The 24,548-nt window shown below is 38.2% G+C and overlaps 2 protein-coding genes across 2 annotated transcripts; one reads left to right on the top strand and one right to left on the bottom strand.

Moving 5' to 3' along the window:
- Window positions 1-76: 76 nt before the first annotated feature.
- Window positions 77-421, top strand: LOC142175392 (uncharacterized). Its single transcript, XM_075241977.1, has one exon. It carries the CDS (start codon window positions 77-79, stop codon window positions 419-421), a length of 345 nt encoding a protein of 114 aa, XP_075098078.1.
- An 8,875-nt stretch (window positions 422-9,296) lies between these two features.
- LOC142175097 (diacylglycerol kinase 7-like) lies at window positions 9,297-22,414 on the bottom strand. The gene is made up of 12 exons (XM_075241603.1): window positions 21,905-22,414; window positions 17,419-17,541; window positions 17,123-17,260; window positions 16,953-17,038; window positions 16,342-16,429; window positions 15,887-15,962; window positions 14,509-14,591; window positions 13,199-13,269; window positions 11,690-11,767; window positions 11,194-11,281; window positions 10,160-10,276; window positions 9,297-9,632 (listed from the first exon to the last, which is right to left on the bottom strand). Exons 1-12 carry the CDS (start codon window positions 22,244-22,246, stop codon window positions 9,474-9,476), a joined length of 1,449 nt encoding a protein of 482 aa, XP_075097704.1. The 5' UTR covers window positions 22,247-22,414; the 3' UTR covers window positions 9,297-9,473.
- Window positions 22,415-24,548: the final 2,134 nt, after the last annotated feature.

Genomic DNA, 24,548 nt, shown 5'->3' with positions numbered 1-24,548 from the left:
AACAACTAAACCATTTGATGCAGCTAGAGGGTTGAGGTAGGGGGACCCAATGTTCCTTTTTTTGTTTGCTATAGCAATGGAGTATTTGAGCAGAAATTTAAAGATTTTGAAGCAAGAAAAGGCATTCCACTATCATCCCATGTGTTCAAGGCTTGATTTAACTCACTTGAGTTTTGCGGATTATCTCTTACTATTTGTAAGAGGAGATGCTACATCTGTAGCATTGCTACATCACAGATTCAATATTTTCTCAGCAGCATCAGGTCTTAAAGCTAACCTAGCCAAAAGCTCTATTTACTATGGAGGATTCAGCCTAGAAGTGAAGCAGATACAGCAAAAGCTAGGTTATAGTCAAGGATCCCTCCATTTCAGATATCTAGGCATACCACTTGACACAAAGAAACTCTCAGTAATGCAATGACAGCCACTCATTAACAAAATAGTGGCTAGAATATCCTCGTGGACAACAAAGAAGCTCTCATATGCAGGCAGAATCCAATTGGTGCAATATGTAATCTTTTGTATTCAAGCTTATTGGGCACAAATCCTCATCATACCAGCTAAAGTTGTTAAAGCAATAGAGGCCTACTGTAGAAGCTATGTGTGGTCGGGGGAGAATATAATCACTAAAAAAGCTTTGGTGGCATGGAACAAAATGTGTACACCTAAAGCAATAGGGGGGCTTAACTTAATCAACTTGGCATTATGGAATAAGGCAGCAATCACAAAAACATGATAGGAATTGGAAACCAAGAAAGATAAGTTGTGGATCAAATGGATTCATAGCTACTACATTAAGGATCAAATCTTTGTCATCATGGAAGCACCAAAACAGGCATCTTGGATGGTAAGGAAAATATTTGGAGCAAGAGGTAATCTGGATGGCATCAGCAATAGCCAAGCTAACCAAAGGACAGTAATCAAGCAGGTTTACCTGCAACTGTTAGCAGAGTTGCCTAAAGTCCCATGGAAAGCTTTAATGTATCAGAATCAAGCACGACCAAAAGCAACCTTCACAATGTGGCTACAAATACAAGGAAGACTTCTCACTACTAGCAAATTGAAGACTTGGGGAATACAAGTGGATGATACATGTTGCTTTTGCAATCAAGCACCAGAAACAAGGGAACACATCTTTGCAAAATATGCATATGGTAGAAATATATGGTGCAGACTCATGCAATGGTTATAGGTGCATCAACCATTTACAACATCATGGTCTGAATGGCAGAACTGGATTGTAAAGAAAACAAAGGAGCGATCTCAACTGGCCAGGATACTCAAACTAGTATTTGCAGAATATACACACACAGTGTGGAGTGAGAGAAATACAAGGATATTTGAGAAGAAAGCAACAACATGGGATGTCCTTGCAAGGAGAGTGGTATGCATGTGCAACATTAGAGCTGAGGGTTATACTCGTGTCTTTTAACAAAATGTTAATACTGAGTAGTTAGCTTGAGAGAGAAATGTACAAAAGAGATTAGGAGGTAGGGAAGATATAGAGAGAGTTGTTTTACCAGTAAAGAAGTAGGTCAAGGTGACCTACTGCTTTGTAAATATGTAATTTGGTGGTTAATACAAAGATTTAATTACCAAAAAAAATGAGAACTCTGCCTGATTCTCATATTTTTGTGTGTTATAGCCCACGCCTTATGCGCAGGGCCAGGCCCCCGAAATCAGACTGCCTAAAATTTATCCGGACAATAGAGAATAACGAAAGGAACATCGGTCACCGACCCACAATGATCGTTCCTCATTTTTTAGCATTTTAGGGCCATAAAACGTGAACTCGGCCCACTTCCTATATTTTCGTGTGATATAGCCCACGCCTTCTGCACGGGCCCGGGCCCCCGGACCCGGACAACCTAAAATTTATCCGGACAATTGAAAACAAACTAAGGAACATTGGTCTCTAACTCGCCATGAACGTTCCTCATTGTTTAGCGTTTCAGTGCCATAAACGAGAACTCGGCCCGATTCTCATATACACACGCCTTTCGCGTGGGCTCGAACCTTCGGATTCGGACCGCCTAAAATTTATCTGAAAGATCAAAAATGACCTAAGGAACATTGGTCACCGCCCCGTCATGAATATTACTCATCTTTTGGCATCTTAGGTTCATTAAAAGAGAACTCGGCCCGATTCCTTTATTTTCCTGTGTTATAGCCCACGTCTTCTGCGTGGGTCCGGGCCCCCAGACTCGGACCACCTAAAATTTATCCGGATTATCAAAAATGACCTAAGGAACATTGGTCACCAACCCTCCATGATCATTCCTCATTTTTAGGTATTTTAGGGCCATAAAATGAGAATTTGTCCTGATTCCCATATTTTAGTGTGCTATATAGCGCACGCCTTCCGCATGGGCCTGGGCCCCCGGACCCGGACAGCCTAAAATTTATCCAGACAATATAAAATGACCTAAGTAACATTGGTCTCTGAGCCTCCATGAACGTTCCATATTTTTAACATTTTAGGGCCATAAAATGAGAACTCAAACTGATTCCCATATTTTCTTGTGTTATAGCACATGCCTTCCGCGTGCGCTGGAGCCTTCGGACTCGGACCGTCTAAAATTTATCCGAACCATCGAAAACGGCCTAAGGAACATTGGTCACCGCCTCGCCATGATCGTTACTCTTTCTTTAGCGTTTTAGGGCCATAAAATTGAGAAGTCGGCATGATTCCCATATTTTCGTGTGTTATAACCCACGCCTTCCACGTGGGTCTCGGCCCCCGAACTCAGACCGCCTAAAGCTTATCCATAAAATAAAAAATGACCTAAGGAACATTGGTCTGGGCGCCCGGACCCGAATCACCTGAAATATTGTCAGCTCATCAAAAATGACCTAAGAAACATTAGTCATTGCCTCGCCGTGACCGTTGCTTTTTTTGGCATTTTAGGGCCATAAAACTAAAATTCCGTCCGATTCCCAGATTTTTTTGTGCTATAGTCCACGCCTTCTACGTGAGCCCAGGCACCCGGATCTGGATTGCTTAAAGTTTTGTCGGACCATAAAAAAGGACCTAAGTAACAATAGTTACTGCCTCGTGATGATCATTCCTCATTTTTTGGCATTTTTTGGGCCGTAAAATTGAAATTCCGCTTGATTCTTAGATTTTCGTGTGTTATAGCCCACGCCTTCTGCTTGGGGCCCGAGCCCCCGGATCCGGATCGCCTAAAAGTTTACCGGCCCATCAAAAATAACCTAAGGAACATAAGTCATCGCCTCACTATAACCGTTCCACGTTTTTTGGCGTTTTAGAGCCATAAACTAGAATTTCGCGTGATTCCTAAATTTTTTATGTTATAGCCCACACCTTCTGCATAGGCGCAGGCGCCCGGACTCAGATCGCCTAAAATTTTACCGGACCATAAAAACGACATAAGTAACAATAGTCACTGCCTCGCCATGACACTTCCTAGTTTTTGGCTCTTTAGGGTCATAAAACTGAAATTTCGCTCCATTCCGAGATTTTTGTATGCTATAGCCCACATCTTCTGCATGAGCTCGGGAACCCGGACCTGGATCGCCTAAAACTTTGCTTGATCATCAAAAATAACCTAAATAATAATAGTCACTGCCTCGCAATGATCGTTCCTCGTGTTTTGGCATTTTAGGGCCATAAAACTAGAATTCTGCCTCATTCTCTGATTTTTGTATGCTATAGCCCATGACTTATGCATAGGCCCGGGCGTCCGGACCCGGATCACCTAAAATTTTACCGGACCATAAAAAACGACCTAAGGAACAATAGTCACTGCCTCATCTTGACCGTTCCTCATTTTTTGGCATTTTGCCGGACCATAAAAGGCGACCTAAGGAACAATAGTCACTGCCTCATCATGACCATAAAACTCAAATTTTGCCCGATTTCCAGATTTTCATGTGCTACCTTCTGCATTGGGCCTGCGTGCCCGGACTCGAATCACCAAAAATTTTGTCGGCCCATTAAAAACGATGTAAGGAACATTAGTCATCGTCTCTCCATGACCTTTTCTAGTTTTTTGGAGTTTTAGGGCCATAAAACTAAAACTCTGCCCGATTCCCAAATTTTCGTCTGCTATAGCCCATGCCATCTGCATGGATCCGAGCGTCCGGACCCGAATCGCCTAAAAACTTTTGGCCCATAAAAAACGACCTAATATTTTTCACCTCTCTATGATCGTTCCTTATTTTTTGTATTTTAAGGTCATAAAACTTTAAATTCGCCTGATTCACAAATTTCCGTGTGCAATAGTCGACGTCATCTGCATGGGTCCGGGCGCCCCGACCCGAATCTCCTAAAATTTTACCGGCCCATCAAAAGAAACCTAAGGAACATTAGTCATCGCATCCCATGATCGTTAAACATTTGTTTTAGTGTTTTAGGGCCATAAAACTGGAATTTCGCCTGATTCCCAGATTTTCGTGTGACGTAGCCCACACCATCTGCATGGGTCCGGGCGCCCGGATCCGAATCGCCAAAAATATTTCAGCCCATCAATAATGACCTAAGAAAAATTAATCACATCTCCATAACCGTCTGTCGTTTAATGGCGTTTTAGGTCCATAAAATTGGAATTCTACTTGATTCCTAAATTTTTGTGTACTATAGCCCATGTGATCTGCATGGGTCCAGGCCTGCTGACCTTCATGGTCTAAAATATTGTCGGTCCATCAAAAACAACCTAAGGAACATTAGTCATCGCCTTTCATGATCGTTCCTCATTTTTTGGCGCTTTAGAACCATAAAACTAGAATTCCGCCTGATTCCCAGATTTTCATGTGACATAGCCCACGCCATCTGCCTAGGTCTGGGCGTTTGGACTCGAATCGCTTAAAATTTTGTTGGCCCTTCAAAACTGACCTAAGGAACATTAGTCATTGCCTCGCCATGACCGTTCCTCATTGTTTTGCATTTTAAGACCATAAGACTTGAATTTCTCCCGATTCCCAGATTTTCGTTAGCTATAGCCCATGCTATCTGCATGGATCGGGGCGCCCGGACCCGAATCGCATAAAATTTTGTCGGCCCATAAATAACGACCTAAGGAATATTAGTCATTGCCTCGCCATGACCGTTCCTCGTTTTTAGCGTTTTAGATCCATAAAACTAAAATTTCGTTCGATTCTCAAATTTTTGTGTGTAATAGCCCACGCCATCTACATGGGTCCGGGCGGGCGCCCTGGCTCGAATTGCCTAAAATTATGCTGGCCCATCAAAAACTATCTAAGGAACATTAGTCATCGCCTCGCCACGATCGTTCCTCATTTTTTAGTGTTTTAGGCCCATAAAACTGGAATTCCGCCCGATTCCCAAATTTTCATGTGTTATAGCCCACGTCATTTGCATGGGTCCAGGTGCCTGGACCCGAAACGCATAAAATTTTGTTGTCCCATCGAAAACGACCTAAGAAAGATTAGTCATCGCCTCTCCATAACCGTTCCTCATTTTTTGACGTTTTAGGGCCATAAAACTAGAATTCCGTTCAATTCCCAGATTTTCGTGTGCTATAGTCCACGCCATTATATGGGTCCGGGCGCCTGTCCTGAATCGCCTAAAATTATGCCGCCCCATCAAAAACGACCCAAGGAACATTAGTTATTTCCACTCGATGATCGTTCCTTATTTTTTAGAATTTTAGGGCCATATAACTCAAATTTCGTCTGATTCCCAGATTTTCGGGTGCTACAACCCACGTCATCTTCAAGGGTCCAGATTCTTGGACCCGAATCGCCTTAAATTTTTTTGCCCCATAAAAAATGACTTAAGGAACATTAGTCATTGCCTCGCTATGACCGTTCCTCATTTTTGGCGTTTTAGGGCCATAAAACTAAAATTCCGCCTGATTCTTAGATTTTTGTGTGTTATAGCCCACGTCATCTGCATGGGTCCTGACGCCCGGACTTGAATCGCCTAAAATTTTGTTGTTCCATCAAAAACGACCTAAGAAAAATTATTCATCGCCTCGCCATAATTGTTCCTCATTTTTTAGCGTTTTAGGGCCATAAAACTGGAATTCCGCCCAATTCCCATATTTTCGTGTGTTATAGCCCATGCCATCTACATGGGTCCGGGCGCCCGAACCTGAATCGCCTAAAATTATGTTAGCCCATAAAAAATGACCTAAGGAACATTAGTTATTGCCTTGCCCTGACCACTCCTCGTTGTTTGGCGCTTTAGGGCCATAAAACTTAAATTTCGCCTGATGCCCACATTTTCGTGTGCTATAGCCCGTGCCATCTGCATGGATCCGGGCGCTCGGACCTTTATCCCCTAAAATTTTGTCGGCCCATCAAAAATGACCTAATAAACATTAGTCATCGCCTCACCATGATCGTTCTTCATTTTTTGGCATTTTAGGGTCATAAAACTGAAATTCCGTCTGATTCTCATATTTTCGTGTGCTATAGGCCATGCCATCTGCATGGGTCCGGGCGTCCAGACTCGAATCGCCTAAATGTTTGTCGGTGCATAAAAACGACCTAAGGAATATTAATCATTTCCTTATTTTTGGCGTTTTAGGGCCATAAAATTAGAGTTCCGCCCGATTCCCAGATTTTTATGTATTATAGCCCACGCCATCTGCACGGGTGCGAGCGTCAGGACCCGAATCGCTTTTAATTTTGCCGGCCCATAAAAAATAACCTTAAGTAACATTAGTCATCACCCCGTCATGACTGTTCCTCATTTTTGGCGTTTTATGACCATAAAACTATAATTTCGCCTTACTCCCAGATTTTCGTGTGCTATAGCCCACGCCATCTTCACGGATCCGGTGCCCAGACACGAATCGCCTAAAATTTTGCTGGCCCATAAAAAATGACCTAAGGAATATTAGTCATCACCTCGTCGCGACCGTTCCTTATTTTTTGGCGTTTTAGGGCCATAAAGTTGGAATTCCGCCCAATTTCCAGATTTTCGTGTTCTATAGCTCACGCCATAAGCACGGGTCCGGGCGTACGTACCCGAATTGCCAAAAATGTGCATGCCCATAAAAAATGACCTAAGGAATATTAGTCATCGCTCCGCCATGGCCGTTCCTTATTTTTTGGCGTTTTAGGGCCATAAAACTGGAAGGCCGTCCTATTCCCAGATTTTCGCCTGCTATAACCCACGCCATCTGCATTGGCCCGTGCGCCCGGACCCAAATCTCCTAAACTTTTGCCGCCGCATCAAAAACGGACTAAAGAGCATTTGTCATCATTCTGCCATGACCGTTACTCAATGTTAGTGTTTTAGGGTCATAAAACTAGAATTTCGCCCGATTCTCAAATTCTCATGTGTTATAGCCCACGCCATCTGCACGGATCCGGGTACCCGGACCCAAATTGCCTAAAAATTTTCCGGCCCATAAAAATAACTTAAGAAAATTAGTCATCGTCTTGCCATGACCGTTCCTCATTTTTTGGCATTTGCCATAAAACTGGAATTCCTCTTGATTCCCAGATTTTTATGTGCTATAGCTCACGCCATCTGCATCGCCTAAAATTTTATCAGCCCATCAAAAATGACCTAAGGAACATTAGTCATCGTCTCGCCATGATCGTTCTTTATTTTTTGGCATTTTAGGGCCATAAAAGTGGCATTTTTAGCACTAAATGTTACAATTTTATCCCATTTTGTTTTAAAGAAATAATTCAATTTTGAAGAGTATAAAAGTCTGTCAATATTTTGGGGATATCTTTGCCGTTTAATATTTAACGTTCCAACATTCATAGTTTTATAATAATATAGATAAATTGATTAGCAAAATACAAACAAAATACAAATTGTTACTCTCCAAAAGTACTTTTCAAAAAGCATAGCTAGTTCAAACTGTTATTTTTGGTATGCAAACTTACCGGGCACAGATATTTACACTGCGTACAAAGGTGTTGCAGATCCATTAAAGGCCACTACAGAAGTTGTATGTGGTCTGAAACCAGCTTGATTACCAAGAATGCCCTGGTTGCATGGGAAAGAGTATGCATCCCCAAAGCACGAGGAGGATTAAACTTGATAAACTTGTAATGCTGGAACAAAGCTGCCCTAACAAAAACTTACTGGGATCTATCTCGCAAAAAGGATAGCTTGTGGGTCAAATGGGTGCATGAATACTACAAAAAGGATAGAAGATAAATGAAATCCCTACTCCTCAGCAGGCTTGTTTGATGATAAGACAAGTCATTCAACTCCAGAGATATATTATATATTGAACCAGATACACACTGAGTTTAATCCAAAGAAGAGCATGATCAGGCAGATACACTTATAGCTTCTGGGAGATTATCCAAGGGTACCATGGAAGTGCCTGATGTTCAAGAATGATGCACGACCAAAATCTGGATCACTTTGTGGCTAATGCTACATGGTAAGCTGCTGACTACAGATAGACTAATCAAATGGGGACTAGTACTAGATACAACTTGCAGCCTATGTCACAACCACCAAGAATCAAGATCATTTATTTGTGGAATGTGAATTTGCAAGAATGATATGGGCTAAAGGAGACACATTCCAGGGAAGTAATTGGGAATCACACCTGCAGTGGGCCATCAAAACTGCTAAGGGAAGGAGTCAGACAGCTCAAATTTTTAAAATGATTTATGCAAAGTGTGCCAATGCAATATGGATGGAGAAAAACAAGAGAATCTTTGTGAAGAGAGTTACTGGATGGCAAAGCATCACAGGGGAGATTGCATACGTTTGTAACATCAAAGCTTCAGATGGAATAAGGAAACTAGTCCAAAGCTTCATAATGTAAAGTTTTCTTTTCCTGTTTGAGAAGTAATCGAGCTCTAGAGGAGTAGGATTAGATGAGGAGACTTCAGAGATCTGTTACGTTTTCTTCCCTTTGTTAGTCAGCTGAGTTATAGTTGTGCTAAAGTTTTGTATTGTTTTAAAATTTCTCGTGATTAATAAAATTATTGGTTCCCAAAAAGAAAAGTACTTATGGCAAAAAGCATTTTCAAATGGCCATATTTTGAAAGCTTGGTTAAACATGCTGTAAGTTTTACTTAAACCTTCAATATTCTTAAAAAGTTGTGTAGTATCAGTGGACAAATCTTACCCTTATACTTTTATCTTACTCTTCTTATATGGCAAAACCATATTGTACAAATCTTACCCTTTATACTTTTATCTTATTCTTCTTATGTGGCAAAACCATATTGTTACCCCCTCTGTCCTAATTTGTGTGTGGAAGAAAAAGGAATCTTTTCAATATCATGGAATATCAACACTATAATGTTTTATGTAATTCTTTTTTTAATATTTTTATTTTTATTTTTATTTTTTGCATTATTTGCAGATATATCAGACAATATTACAATACAAACAAATTTTAATATACATACTGTTCGTATTTGCCAATAGGCAACAATTGCGCCTTGGTTAACAAGATAGTGGTTCAAAAGGAGCTCTGGGAAGTGGAAATGCTTTACACGAACATAGGAAACTACAATTGTAAAAAGATCTGAAGCAAGAAAAGGACGATCAAATTCTACTTCCCGTTGACCATGAGAGACTGAAATGGTACTCTCTTAATTTCCACGAAGGTTGAAAATTCCTTGTTTATTGGTTGTTTCCATGGCTCACCATCCATCTGCATATAAGCTTCATCCCACTCGCCCGCTCGCAACTCAAATCTAATTGCTGAAGCCTACAAAGTTGCAAAAGATGTATTCAATTAAACCTCATCCAACAACTCCACCTAGGAATAGTTATAGGAACAATCTCATTTAGAACAAATGTGATCTCACCAACATGATAAGAAACAGGCATATAAGCATATGACATTCTTAATCCGCGCATGTTATCTAAAAAGTTATAAGAAGTCTACTGTTTAAACAACGTTGTGACTTCAGATGCATGAGATGGCCATGTAAAAGCCTTTATCTTGTCCTAACGAGAGATTTTGATTCTAAAATAGTTTTTGCTTTATTCTATGAGGAGTAAGTCGTCATGGAATAGGCATCAAAGCATCACTTCATAGTACGCGGCACAAAATTAGTTTTACTGTATTCCATGGTGACTTACATCCCAATTGCCTCATTGCCTGAAGGACATGCCTAAACACACATCTAAGCATATGACATGCCTGAAGGATACATATTCAGTAATTAACACACATCTAAACTCATTGCCTCTAACGGCAGCTAATTCTTTTTTATCAGATCTTGATAATACCTGGGCAATGTGTTTTGCAGAGATGAGCTCAACCATAACCATAGAAGCATGCCATCCTTGTTTCAGGCCAAAAATTTCAAGGCAACCATCATCTGCATGGGCTTCCACAAAACCCCTCTATGATTTCGCAGGAAAACAGAAAGAAAGCATTGTTACTTTTGAAGATGCATAACAGTTGGTAGTATGTTATATGTTAGCTTTCATCTTCAAATCAGATGTGAAAAGCGGCTACAACTTCCTATCTTTATTCTGAAGTTTATGACAACCACATTCTAGGTATGGGTAAAGTATGACAGTTGAGAATATATGATATACTGCACTAATACTGCCATTTAATTTTGTTAGGTTTAAAAATTAGAAGTTGCAAAACCTTGAGAGAAAAATATCACTAGGGCCTTGGGCTTTTTTGCTCAAATTATTTGTTGCAAGTAGAGAAACTACACAATTCGCAGAACCTAAAACTGAGTGACTAGAAGCTCCATCATTTCTCTGATCACAGAACTATACAACAAACAGCACATAAAATTTAAAGCTGAAAACAGTGTTTTCTGAATATGGACCATCTTAATATTAATATAATATTGCTATTATTATAAATAAATAAAAAAATATGGACCATAGTCAGAACTTTTGCAAACTGACATTTTGAGTTGTTTGTCTGACAACCTAAATAGAACAGTTAATTCTTTCTATTTAAAGTGTTGGGCAATTTCCAACCAAATAACCCTATTTTATCATTGGTTTCAGAAATGACTAATTTAATTTTTTGAAGAGAAAAGAATCTTCATTACAGTATCCAGTATAAAAACCAATTACATTAATTACTGAATCATGAGTTTTACCTCCTAAAAACAAGTCTATTTTCCCAAATTCATTAACTACCTGTGGCCAAATTTAAGTGCAATAAGTTTCAAATTGATCTCTATATAAATAGTGTAAATTAGAGTGGATGAAAAAGGACCAACGTAAAATGGAAGTGTGATATGCCAAAGCCACTAAGTCCACACTCCACACAGCTAACTACAAAAGAATACCTTCTCCAAGTACTCTGGCTTCAAATGTCCCCATGGATTCCTTCCACCGCCATAGCTAGGGAGATTCAGAGTGACAATAGACCGAACACTACAATAGGACAGAACGACAGGTAAAATGAACGCATAAGTAAAAATATTCAATGCATGTAAAACTCAGTCCATTAGCACTATATTTCATATTACAAAATAATATAATCGACTATTTGTCAAACCATCATAATAACAAGAGATATATAATAGTAAGATATCCTGGCAATTCTGCATCACATGATAAACATAAAGTACAACACTGTAATAAACACCACTACAATAAACCCAGTGTAATCCCACAAATGAGGTCTGTGGAGTGTAGAGTGTACGCAAACCTTACCCCTACCTTGTGAGGCTAGAGAGGTTGTTTCCGATAGACGCCCAACTTAAGGAAAATGAGAAAGAAGCAATAGCAATAACAGCAAGCAGTAAATACTGTAATAAACACTACAGGACAAAAATCAACCTTGAAGGAACAGGGACTTGCTCCCACTTTGAGCTGTTGACCTTCTTAACATATAGTCGCAAAATATTATTCAGTCCCCTGCATCAATAAAAGTAAGCACAGCATCTTGAGAAAAATTATATCAGAGATGAGAAGCACGATTGAGTACAACAACTTTAAAAACAATCACTCTGAAGTAACAATTACAATAACAATAAAGGGAAAAATATATTTCCTGATATCTTTCCTGAAATGAAAAGATAAACTTGAAATCACACCAAAAACAAGTAAATTGTTTCTAAAACAGTTTCGAAGGTAAAAAAGTAACATCTCCAAGCGTATGTGTTGGAAGGAAAAGAGGGGACCCAGAATATACATGACCATTCATGATAATAAAATACTTCCAGACCAATGCTAAGTTATCCATATATAGAGGGAAACAAGTAACAACACATGGCACACAATTTCTAGTGAACTTCGTAAGTGCAAGCACACATTCACTTTCTTTGAGATCGATTTGAAAACATTTTGATTATTAAAAATTATTGGCCACGAAGTTTTCTTCCGGACTCCTTGGATTCTTAGGAAAATACTTTTTGCTGGCTTCAAATAGTTTTTGAAGATTTTCCTTTGCATTTGGTCTAAGAATGAATTTACATCTATTTTACAAAATAAAAGCTGCCATTTGTTTGAGGGATAGAGCAGTACTCTTCTCTAATTTCTGATGAAGAAAATTAACACTACTCTTGTCTAATTACGCTGAAACGTTGCTGGTGCATTAGATTTTTTAGTTCTCAGATTTGCAGCACAAAAGCTGATAGTTCACGTTAACTTAAAATGCATTCGTCTTAGAGTTTCACATCGTCCACGCTGATCCTCTTATACTAATTTAAGAATAAGCAAGCAAATAGGTAATCAGGAAGATGGGAGAAAAGAAAGAGCAGAAAGCATGATGTCACTAGTGAGAGCTTCAACAAACAATTAGACAAGCTACAAATTGACAAGTGAAACACATGATTATGCTGAAACACAATTTCCACACTGTAAGAGCCAGATGAAGAAGCTCACAGCTAAACTTCAGTATATGAATACGTGCAAGAGAAGTAAATTTGGATATTTTATGAGATGTCAATCTTCATGCCAAAACTGCATTTGTGGTTTAATTGTTGGAACATGAAATAAAGTGGTTCTCTTGTGCAAGATTCAGGTATTACCAAGGAAAGGGACAATTTAATTGAAATGTTTAAAGTAATCTACGCGGACTTTTGAAGGTGGACTTTTGGAGTCCTAATTAATTAATCTCTTAACACAACCTGCAATATATATATGTATGTATGTATCTGCCTACTAGCTTTTGAGACCAATCTATGATATACTGGACAAGAGAGAGGTGCGAAAAGTTGTATGTTTATGCGTGCAACTAACATAAAAAGGTACATAAGAAACATCTTTTGGTAAGCATGTGGCAACTACCTGGAATGAATTAAAAGGCATCAGGCATCAAACAGGTGTTGAGTAAGTTATTCTAACCTCAAACCAGGGTCACTGCTACATGGTGTAAAGAACCAGCCTTGTGTGCAACTATATCCTGAGTAAATCAACTGGAATAAATGCTTCGTCAATACCTAGAACTTCTGTCCCTTGAAATTAAATAATCGCACTTTGATAAAGTTAAAGTATCAGTTAACTATATGAATCTCAAAAGACCATACAACATGACTATTATGGAAGTTTTTAAAATAAACCGAAAAGTTTGAATTTCCCATTAAAAGTAACAGAAGCACAGGACACCCAGTAGTGGTCTTAGAGATATAAAGATCAATATTTTTGGGTCTCCCCACAAATGAATTACTACAATGCTGGAGCAGAAAAGGATGTAACCAAAGTTCCAAACCAGTAAATATGTTGCGTCCAGCTTCGAAAATCAATGGATATAGAAGACTGCAAATATCTTCAGAGCTCTATTTCAATTAGAGACCCAATATGAGATCCAATGCTTAGCAGTCATTATGTTCAAAAAGAGAATTTTCAGCTCAAGGAAGATGTGTGGTAAACTACATTTTATATTTAAGCATCCAGCATAATCTTTCCCCAAAAATTTCTTCTAAAACATCTCAAAGCAATGTAATTTTAAGAAAAAAATCCACATAAAACTTTCTCAAGAGCTCAACAAAATGTCAGGCAGTGGATTTCTTCAATTTGAAAGGCACGACAAAAAAGTACTCAGTTTAGTCTTTATCCCATTTTCAGCACTTCACACTAGAAGATCCTCTAAGTGCAAGTTGCTTCAATTGAATTTCAGTAAATATAAATCAAATCCTACTGATCAGCTGTTCCTTTGTCAACACATAATTCCATCTATTTACATGTGTGAGGGAGCAACTATTTGATTAGCTACCGAGCTTTCAAAAAAGGGCAGCGCGGTGCACGACCCATCCCACGTTCATGCAAGGTGGGATGTAGGCACCCTACCCTGATACGAGTAACAGTTGCTGATTTCACGGCTCGACCCTGTGACCAATAGGCCATACGGAGAAAACTTTACCGTTGCTCCAAGGCTCCCCTTCGCTACCGGGCTTTCAGCGTTTATAAAAATGTCTGCATCTAGGACGTAATATGCTTCACTAAAAATAAGTTCTGATAAATCTTTTATTAAAATTTCTTTAATGCTTTCCTTATGATAGGTGTTGCTTGCTCCACATATCTTCATTTGACAAGCATAGACACTTTTTCAAATTAATCGAGCAAAAGGAAAAGAAAAAAAAAAGATCAAGAGATTCCTTAATAAGAAACAAAAAATACTTCAAAAATTTTATGATCAAGGAACAAAAAGCACCAACCTTGTTTGATACGGGACCTTGTGCAAGGTATGGCTTTTCATTCCGTAAATGATGGAAGCCATAGGCTACCTGTGCATCCATTCCTGCATTGAAAGTTAAAGATATAAGTTATTGCAAACTTATTTTAAATTCTCGCGAACCAAATAAAGGCAATAATGATTGTAACAACTGAGTGAATGATTCTAATTTCCTTTGTTGGTTATTCTGCCCTCGTTAGTTTGTCAATTAATATCTTTTCTCTCAAGGCAGAATAAGGTTTGGTGTGTAGACACCAAGAGCTGTTTCTTTCATTCCTGATTTAAATTATAAGAAGATTTTACAGATTAAAGATGCTGGTAAAGAAAAGGTAGTTACTAAGAAGGCAAAAAGAACATGGAACTCAGTTCCACCAGCAATTTGGGGCAGTGTGATAGAAAGAATACAGGAATTTGAAGCAAAAAGGAAAATGCTTAAACACAGGTCTATCTTTTTGTTGTCTTTTTGGTGCAGACCGGTACTTATACATGATATAAATGCTATTCTACATCGAATCACTGAGCTGCACTATCTGTAACATTTTATGCAGTAACTGCTTAGTGCTAGTTTAACATCAATAAAATACCTTATCAAAACAAAAACAAAAATTAAAAAAAAAAATTACAGATTGAAAGAAGAAATGGAGTTCCGGACAGGTTGTACTTAGATAAAGAAAACCAAAAGAAATCCCTTAAAGCCATAGGTTTCATTACTAAAAGATTTAAGCAAATTGCATCAGTTGACCATAAGAGAAGCATCAGCTGACCTTGAGATCTCTTGAATTACATATCTAAGCAAATTGCAGACATAAGAAAAGTGCTAACATAGCATTCATTCCGGCAAGGTTTTCACTCTTTAGCAAACAAACCAGTATCTATACATAAATAAATTGCTCACGTGCAGGTAAAAGTAAGTGTAGTAGAAAAGTCCAAATAAAATATCATAACAGATTCTAGAAAATGAAATACTGAGTAGAAGAATAAATCAAAATACTGTCTACATAAATCACCCTAAAAAAAGAGACTAGATTATGGGGCCTATAGCAAAATCATTTTGTGTAGATATTTGTAGAAGTTGTAGAAGCATCACCAAGTAAAGGCATTAAAGTCAGTTTAAACAGCACTAATTGATAAAGATGGAAAGAAGACATGAATAAGCACGTAGCTATGAAACATTATGGACTAGCTTTATAGGTTAAGATCTCAAAAGTTCACATAAATGATAATGATGTAGAGTATATACATGGCTTTTCCAAGATAGTACACAATTAATCAGGTATCATGCTCTCTTTCAATTTAAGCTATCAGTTAACTTAGATGAGTCTTGACAGTAAATTACTTCAATGACCTATTTAACATCATACCTATGCTAAAGTAGTTGTAGTATACTCCTTGATAGTTGGACAATTTCTTGGGCAACTCACCATCAATATCCAATTCCTGCACAACAAAACCACAGCCAAATCGGCAAAACAGAAAAGAAACGTTAGGTATGCTTATTATCTGCCATATTAAGGAAAAAGCAAAAACATAATATTAAATAAAATTCATTACAGCAATCTGTTGATTGAATGACCATTTGGCAAGTACACTTAATTGAAAATAACGAGGAAATAATGAAGAAAAATATTAGAGTAGCAGCAAACAACTAAGGCCCTCCATGAGCTGAATGCAGGAAACAGATACATGTAGTCAACCACAAAACAGTGGAACAATACTTATTCTAGTTGAGATCTAACACCAAGGTAATTAGAAAGCAAAAGTAATAAGGCATGTCCATACATCAGCTAAACAATTTGTAAAATGAATGTAGAGTGACCTGATCAAGAGATGCATCCTCAGTAGGTTTCAGAGAATGAGGTGTATCCAGTTTTTCCCCAGCGGGCATTGATATTACAAGATTCCAACTGCAAATGAATGCTGTTATTTCATTAAGCAGCTCAGAGTAAAACAAGCCACAAATTATTGAGATAGAAGTTGAAGAAGAAAGAAGAAATGAAATATATCCTTCCTAAAACTAATATTTCCTGCCGGTGCCAGCAATTCATCATTAAGTTTGCTAAAAGCTTGAGTTCATTAGGAGCATATTGACATCCTTTAACTGGTATTTTGAAACAGAATTTTACTTGCACAAGGAAATGGAGAAAAGGAAACATTGACAAGTAATAAAAGTTAAAACAAAGAAAAGGAAGCCATTCTTGTGCACCAAGGAGCAAATACAAGGAAATAGTAGCGCTTCAAAAAACTTGGTCGCAAATTTCAAATTTTAGGTGAATATTTTTTAACAGAGATTTCAGAAAGAAAAATCATAATGACAACACAGAACTTCAACAATCTTAAGCAATTGAATTGAATATCTTGTAAGTTTAAGCAGTATCATTATCATGAAACTTGAAAATATACTACCAAGAACTACGCAAAAGACATCACCTATCCAGATGGTTAATTGGACCTGTTGCAACTCTGTCAAGAATACTTTTTGTGGCTGACTTCCAGTTAAAAGGAAATGACCCACCCTGAAAAGAAGATTTTAAGGAAATTCAGAAAAGCTAGACAGAACAAGAACAAGAGCTGGAAAATTGATGCACATAGAAGCTTACCCAACCAAAACTCCTGGATAAGTCATTTCCTGTGCCAAGTGGGATAATTCCTGTTGGTGGAACTGGCTCTCGACCCTGTTTCTTAAGCTCTCCAAGGCAGCCAAGAATCCATCCAACAGTGCCATCACCTCCTGCTGCCTGCCAAACCAGATTTAATTAAACAGCTCCTCAAATAAACTATATCCTTTTCGCAATAGTTTCCCGATAACAAATCTAAAATGCCAAAAAAATGCACTTGGAATCTACTATTGAATAGTTGAAAAAGACTCCAAATGACATCCACAGCATATCCATACCACGATTCTTATCCTTTCACGAGTCACTTTTGCACAGCTGTCACCAAGAGCAGCAAATATCTCCAGGCAACTTAATCCATATTGAACAAACTCATGAGGCTTCACAACTGACAGGTCAAGAACCTGGCACATTTTAAAGTAAAGATACAGAAAAAGGGAAAAGAAAATCAATACCATTTGATACAGTATTTAAAATTCAACATAAATTTACACAATATTATTATCAAACTGAATGTTCTCATATAAACTACCAAATTACTCCAACAAGCTATCTCTCCCCCCCCCCCCAAAGGCAATGCCAGAACGGAAAAGTGCCATCAGAGAAACCACAAAGCTTAAAATTTAAACCAATAAGCAATCAGAGCCTTGACAAACTATATTCAAAAATAAACAACAGTCTTATTTAGTATATCAATATCTAAATTATATGCAACTCTCCTAACTTCCCATGACAGATAAGAATTCATTCGCATGTCATCTAACTGGTAAGTAGATAAACAGAAGATAGATAAGACAGTCAATCCCCGTTTTCTTTTGTCTTATTTTGCCACTTTGCCTTTTCACTGTGTTCTGGACTTTAACTTTTCCAAGACATAACCGTGTAAAATGTGTCTGGTATGGATATTAGTATATATGGAGTATTTTTTTTTTTTTGATAGGTAGGATATTAGTAGTTTGTATTAACCCTTAAAAAAATCCTAACCTACTAAAAGACGGACAAACCCGTGACCGGATTCAGGTAGCAAAGCTCATGTAAGATAGGCTGTCTAATAAATTGCACCTGAAGAATTTTAGACCCTCAATGTCTGTGTTCAGGTATCACATTCACAAAGCAAGCAGGACCATTAAGGAAAAGAAGTTTCAAGGAGCAAGAAAGATTAAAAGAATGTTTTAACTAGCATTAAATACTTGCAATGTTGTTCTTTTTTCTTTTCTTTTCTTTTCGTTTTTTGGCTTATAAGAGCTCCACCAAACTATAGTAGCATGGGCCAAAAAAGCACCAACGGTAGTGCATAATCCACGTCTACTCTTGTAACGATCCGGACGGACGTTTTGACTATTGCAATCCCGTTCTCCCATTTACTGCTCAAATTGTGAATTACAGTTGTTATTCGGCTTGCCGGAGTAATTGGTTTGGGTTCGGTGAGGTTTTGAAATGATTTGGAGCGCTTAGTTCCAAGGTTTAGAATTTAAGTTGAAAAGGTTGACCGGATGTTAACTTATATGTAACGACCCCGGAGAAATTTTGCTAAGAAAATTAAGGTTTGGTGGTACCGAGCTCGAACTTTTTGGGTTGAACAATACACCTATGTGTAAAGGAAAATTCTATCCGGAAATTGGTCATTTATGCGACCACTATGCGGTCGCAGAATCACTCTGCGGACTGCATAATGGTCGCAAAGTGGATCAGTAGAGGGGAAAAATTTGAGGAAAATCTGCGGTACACTATGCGACCACAGACCTGTTTTGCGGTGTATTATGCGACCACAGAACAAGTATGCGGACCGCATAATGACCGCAGAACAGGTCAGTAATGCCCAGCTTTGGAGGCCAAATTATGCGGCCGGAATGCGGACCGCATACCTGTTATGCGATTGCATATGTGACCGCATAACTGCGTCGGAGCTTCCATTCTTTCTAATTTTTGACCCGACCCAACTTCGATTTATAGCCCTTGAAGCTCATTTTTGAGCCAAAATCTGATATTTTAGAGAGAGGTGAGAGCATTTTAGAGAGAGAAAGTGAAGACCTAGTCATTTATCCATCAATTCTTGTTCAAGGTTTGAAGATTTCACAAGGATCTTGATAGGGATTCAAAGAGGTAACAATTTATTTCCCTAATTCTTCAATTTCGGATTTGGAGTAAAGATGGGTGATTAATAGTATTATTCGTGGGTGTAGAATATTATATATACATACCAATAAGGTTGTGGAAAGATTGTTAAGTTCAAATGGGTAAGGATTGGGTTGAAATTGGTAGAAATCTTCATAGACTTTAATTGAAGATTTGAGGTTCGAGTTGGTGTCGGATTTTGGTGAAATTTATATGGTTGGACTCATGGTTGGATGGGCGTTCATATTCTGTAACTTTTGTCGGGTTCCGAGACGTGGGCCCTACGGGTGATTTTTGAGTTAATTTCGAATTTTATTGGAAAAATTAGTATTTCCTTATGGAATTAATTGCAATAATTTGTATTGACTGATTCGAATTAATTATGGCTAGATACGAGGCTTTCGGAGACCAATTCTCGTGGCAAGGGCATAGCGGAATAAATAATTACACGGGTTAAGGTAAGTAACAATTATAAATCTGGTCCTGAGGGTATGAAACCCCGGATTTTGGTATCATGTGATTATTTTGGAGGTGGCGCACATGCTAGGTGACGGGCGTGTGGGCGTGTACCGAGGAGATTGTGACTTGGTCCGTCCCGGGAAACTGTAAAGTTGAATAATTTATTGTTAGCTATATGATCTCTTTATGTTGAAGAAATTTGACTATAAATCATGTTAGAAGTCATGCTTAGGCTATGTTATAATACTGTTGAGACCCGTAGAGGTCGCGTACTTGTTGAAGTATTTGCTAATTGTTGTCTTGTACTCAGTCATGATTTTTCTTGCGTATTATACCTCAGTCTTTCTGGATATTTGTTGATATACTATATTATCTTTGTGATTTCTGAGAGCCCGAGAGACTTGAGAGGTTGAGGACTGAGTAAGGCCGAGGGCCTATCGGTGAGGTAAGGATATTATGGCACGTGAGTTGTCCGTGCAGGATATTATAGCATGTGAGTTGTCTGTGCAGCACGTGAGTTATCTGTGCAGCACGTGAGTTGTCCATGCAGATTATGGCGCTTGGGTTGTAGGAGTCCCTCCGGAGTCTATACACACCCCCAGTGAGCGCGGGTACCCATTGAGTGTGAGTGCTGAGGGTTGAGAGCCGAGTGGTGGAGTTGTTGTGATGAGCTGAGTAACTGTTGCCTGAGAGGCTGTACTTGCTTTGCATTTGTTGTTGCACTTGGTTGCTATCTGTCATTATTGTGAAATCTCTAAAAGAATTTATATCCGGATTACTTGAAATTGAACTGTATAAAATTGATTTGACTTAAACTGCCGGATTTGAAAGCATGTCTATTCTTTGCTGGAACTACTGAAAGTGAACTATGACTGTGTAGCTCGTCATTATCTTCAGTTTCCTTAGTTATTATTGTTACTTGTTGAGTTGGTTGTACTCATCCTACACCCTGCACTTCGTGTGCAGATCCAGGTGTTCCTGCACTTCGTGTGCAGATCCAGATGTTCCTGAACATAGCGGGTGCTGATCATTTCGCGCAGTTGATTTTCAGGAGATTTTGAGGTAGCTGCCGTGTTCCGCAGACCTTGTCTCTCCTTCTCTATCTTCTTGTTTACTATATTTGGTCTCAGACTATTATAGACCGTATTTTCCAGATTTGTATTCATATTAGATACTCATGTACTCAGTGACACCAGGTTTTGGGGAGTGTTCGTATTTGTATTTGGAAAATTTTGTATTATATTTAAATATTATATTTTCAAACTTAAAAGGAAATGTGGCTAAGTGACATTAACGGTTTGCCTAGTATCGAGATAGGCGCCATCACGACGGGTGAGATTTTGGGTCGTGACAACTCTAAATTTGTTCAGCCATATAATGAACAACTTATATCATCTTGTTGTATTGTTTTCTGTTGTGGTATCAAATTGAAACGCATCCCTATACCAAACTTAATAAATGGTTGAAATATAACTGCTATGAAGCAGTTTAACACGAACTACTATCAGACTCAGTCTTGTATTCTGGACAAGGTTGCGAAAACTATCAAATGTAACTAGTTAATTTCCTGATTTCAACAGTGTGGATATAAACTTCGATGCACTTACTAGTAGCTGAATTTATAAAATGAAAACCAAGTTTTACACAAATGTTTGCTTTCGTGATTGCTCACTTTAGCTCTCCTACATACAGCATAGCCATGACAAATTTACAGCAGACCTACCCAAAAAGAGTTTTTCAAAACTTAAAAACATGTTGTTATAATTCAAGTAGAAATCATATCAGCACTAAAAAAAATTATAGCATACGCGCAAGCTGTTACAAATAAAAAATGTAAAATATAGTATAACAGGCATAATACACGTACACCCAATGTCCCAACTCAATAGTGCCCCTATCAGTTCCCAAAAGTTTGTTAAAAGAACCAAAAAAACTCTTTTTTCTTTTTCTTTTTTAAAACAAAAAGAAAAGAAGTGGAGAAGGAAGCCCTCATACAAAACAGTTGAAAGATTAAATTTGCATCACTTGCTTGTGTAATACTAGTAAAAAAAATTCATAACCATACAAGTTTTGGAGAACCTTTCAATTCCATAAAAATCATAACTTATATAGCTATAGTAAGAACTCCAGTTCCATATAGCTATAGTAAAAAGAGAAGCCTTTAACTGCAGAAAGGAGAGGAGAAATGATGACCTGTTGTTCACCCATGAGTTCCTGCAACCTAGCTTTAAGCTGTGGGCCATGTCTTCCACCACTTTTAGAATTAATGAAGACGACGATGGGCCCCTCCGGCGGCTGAGGAGGCTCGGCCCCGGGGGCATAAGCCGTGTCGAAATGTCGCTTTACAGTTTCAGCGTCTACATCCTTACTCTGTATAGCCTCCCTGACCGCCACCCTTAAATACTCAGGCATCGTGATCCTCCTCCGGAGCTCCTCCTTGGATATTCTAACTCCGGCCAAAGTAGAACCTCTTATCGACTCTACTACCGACGACCTCCCCGACGCCCTTCTCCGACTCTCCGCCGTCGAATCCATCACAAAGTACACGCACTTCCCTTATGAGTCTATAGTCAATTAGAATTGTGTAACGGAATCGGAATGGTAATAATAAATATAAGAGAGGATAGATATTTATTGTGATTTGTGAGAAAGGTCGAAGAATAAGAAGAGGAAAAGTATATATTCACAAAAAAAGAAGGCGCTAAAGGAAAATGCCAGAGAGCCGAGGGAATTTGTTGACTTTCAAAAAGTGGTTTCTACTGTTCCATATTTACCCCTAACAGTCACTTAAATTACTAGTTTGCCAGTGTCTTCTTAGAGGTTGCACCTCTTCGAAAGACGAAGGACGATTCGGCTTATAAAAGTATCGTTTGAAAAAGAAAACAAATCTCAATAGTTTTGTTTTATTTTATTTAAACTTAAAAAAATGGATAAAGAACATCATAAAAATAATCTGTATTTATTATAACTTGTGTACCTAGAAAAAAATTAAACATAGTTTACAATTTCAATCACACTTTGAATATTTTCATTGAATAGTAATACTTGTAAAGCATGGATATTTATGGATGCGCAAAGTATGAGTCATACTGTATGACTATTTTTTAAGTTTATTTGATTCCTCCTTTTTGCTCATTTTAAAGATTATTTGTTATTTTATTAGGCATATACTAATTAATCAAAGCACTAATAGAACTTAAGAGAGATTAGTGTTCCTCCATCAAAATGTCCTTAAATTTCAAAGGTCTTACAAAAACGTACAAAATTCCAAGGCTATAGTATGCTTTTGCATCAATTTTTGATGTAAAGTTGGCTAAGGTATTGTTACCCTAAAATTCAAGTAACAATTAAACTTATTTAGTGGTTTTTAAGGATATGTGATTTAATCCAATACCAATTGGCAAACAAGGAATTGAATAGATAATCTGAATAGTAAAATAAATCAAACCAGTGTTCAAGCAGCGCTTTCGACCTCGATTCGAAATGGTCTCGAGGTTGAGTAAGAAGAACAGTGAAGAATAGAGGATAAACAACGAGGAACAGTAATGGATAGTAAGTAAAGTAAAGAACATCATTTTTGTATATCTTTTTCAGTGAATCAATGCCCCTTACAAATGAATAGGGTCCCTCTTTATATAGTAGAGGAAACTTAAATAAGGTACAATTCTAATCACGAAAATAATTCCCATGATTGACGTCAATAACCGTTTGATTTAATCTGTTCCGAGATTTTCGCCAAGATCTTCGGTCGCCATTCCGTTATTATGCCTTACTCGAAGTCGGTCATGCTCGGTCTCGATGTTCAGCGAGCACTTCGATCTTCGTGCTCCGTACTTTGCCATTGAGCTAGAGTCCGATTTATTACGAGCTTACTCTCGAGTTGGCTCCTCGTGCCTATGAAATATGGCATGCCCGATTCGACCGTATACAGGTATATACTATAGATTAAACTAGTTAAAATGGTTTTGATTGTTGCTAGTTCCCTCCTTTCTAGCTCTTATTTACTCTCCCATACACAGGCATACACAGGCAGTTCTTTTGGCTATTTTGTAACCAATTATGCGACCGATATGCGGTCCGCATAACCATTATGCGGTCCGCATAACCATTATGCGGTCGCATATGCGACCGTAGAACCTGTTCCGGAGCTCCATTTTTGAGTTTTTAAAACCCGACCCTATTTCGTTAAATACACTCTTTGGGTCATTTTTGAGCTATTATCTGACATTTTAGAGTGAGAGAGTGTGCCCTAGAGTGAGAAGGTGTTCTCCAATAATTGTTCTTCAATGCTTGCCCAAGTTTTGGAAGATTGAGAAGGGAAACTCATTAGGTCTTCATCCTAGAGGTAAGAGTCTACACCCTAACCCTCAATTTTGAAATTTGTGTAGAAATGGATAATAAGCAAGATAATTTCTGGGCAAGAGGATTGGTTATTTTACATGCATGTGTTATCAAAGGGTGTAGAAAGATTGTTCAGCTAAAAATGGTAAAGGTTGGGTTGTGGGATGATGGAATCCTCCATAAAAGGACCTTGAACCTTAATGCACACCTAGTGTTTGATAAAATGCTCAAATGAGCTAGAACCATAATCATCTTCCTAATTGTGGTTCAATTTGTTATATTTCTAAAATAGATTGAAGTTGCTAAGAATTCCGGAATGCTTTAGAGTTTAAGGAAGCTCAATTGAGGTATGTTGGCTAAACTCTTCTTTAAGAGTTGGAATTCTCATTATCCTTGTGAGTTCCGAGATGTTGATTATAAATCGAGTATTCCGATAAGTTTTGTGATGAATATATATGTTCAATTCATATTTCAAATACTTTTATCATATTGCATT

The sequence above is a fragment of the Nicotiana tabacum genome, chromosome 21, assembly GCF_000715075.1.
Source record: "Nicotiana tabacum cultivar K326 chromosome 21, ASM71507v2, whole genome shotgun sequence".
In the NCBI taxonomy this organism is placed as follows: Eukaryota; Viridiplantae; Streptophyta; class Magnoliopsida; order Solanales; family Solanaceae; genus Nicotiana; species Nicotiana tabacum.
Note: the sequence above shows the minus strand (reverse complement) of the source record. Positions and strands in the feature narration are given on the sequence as shown.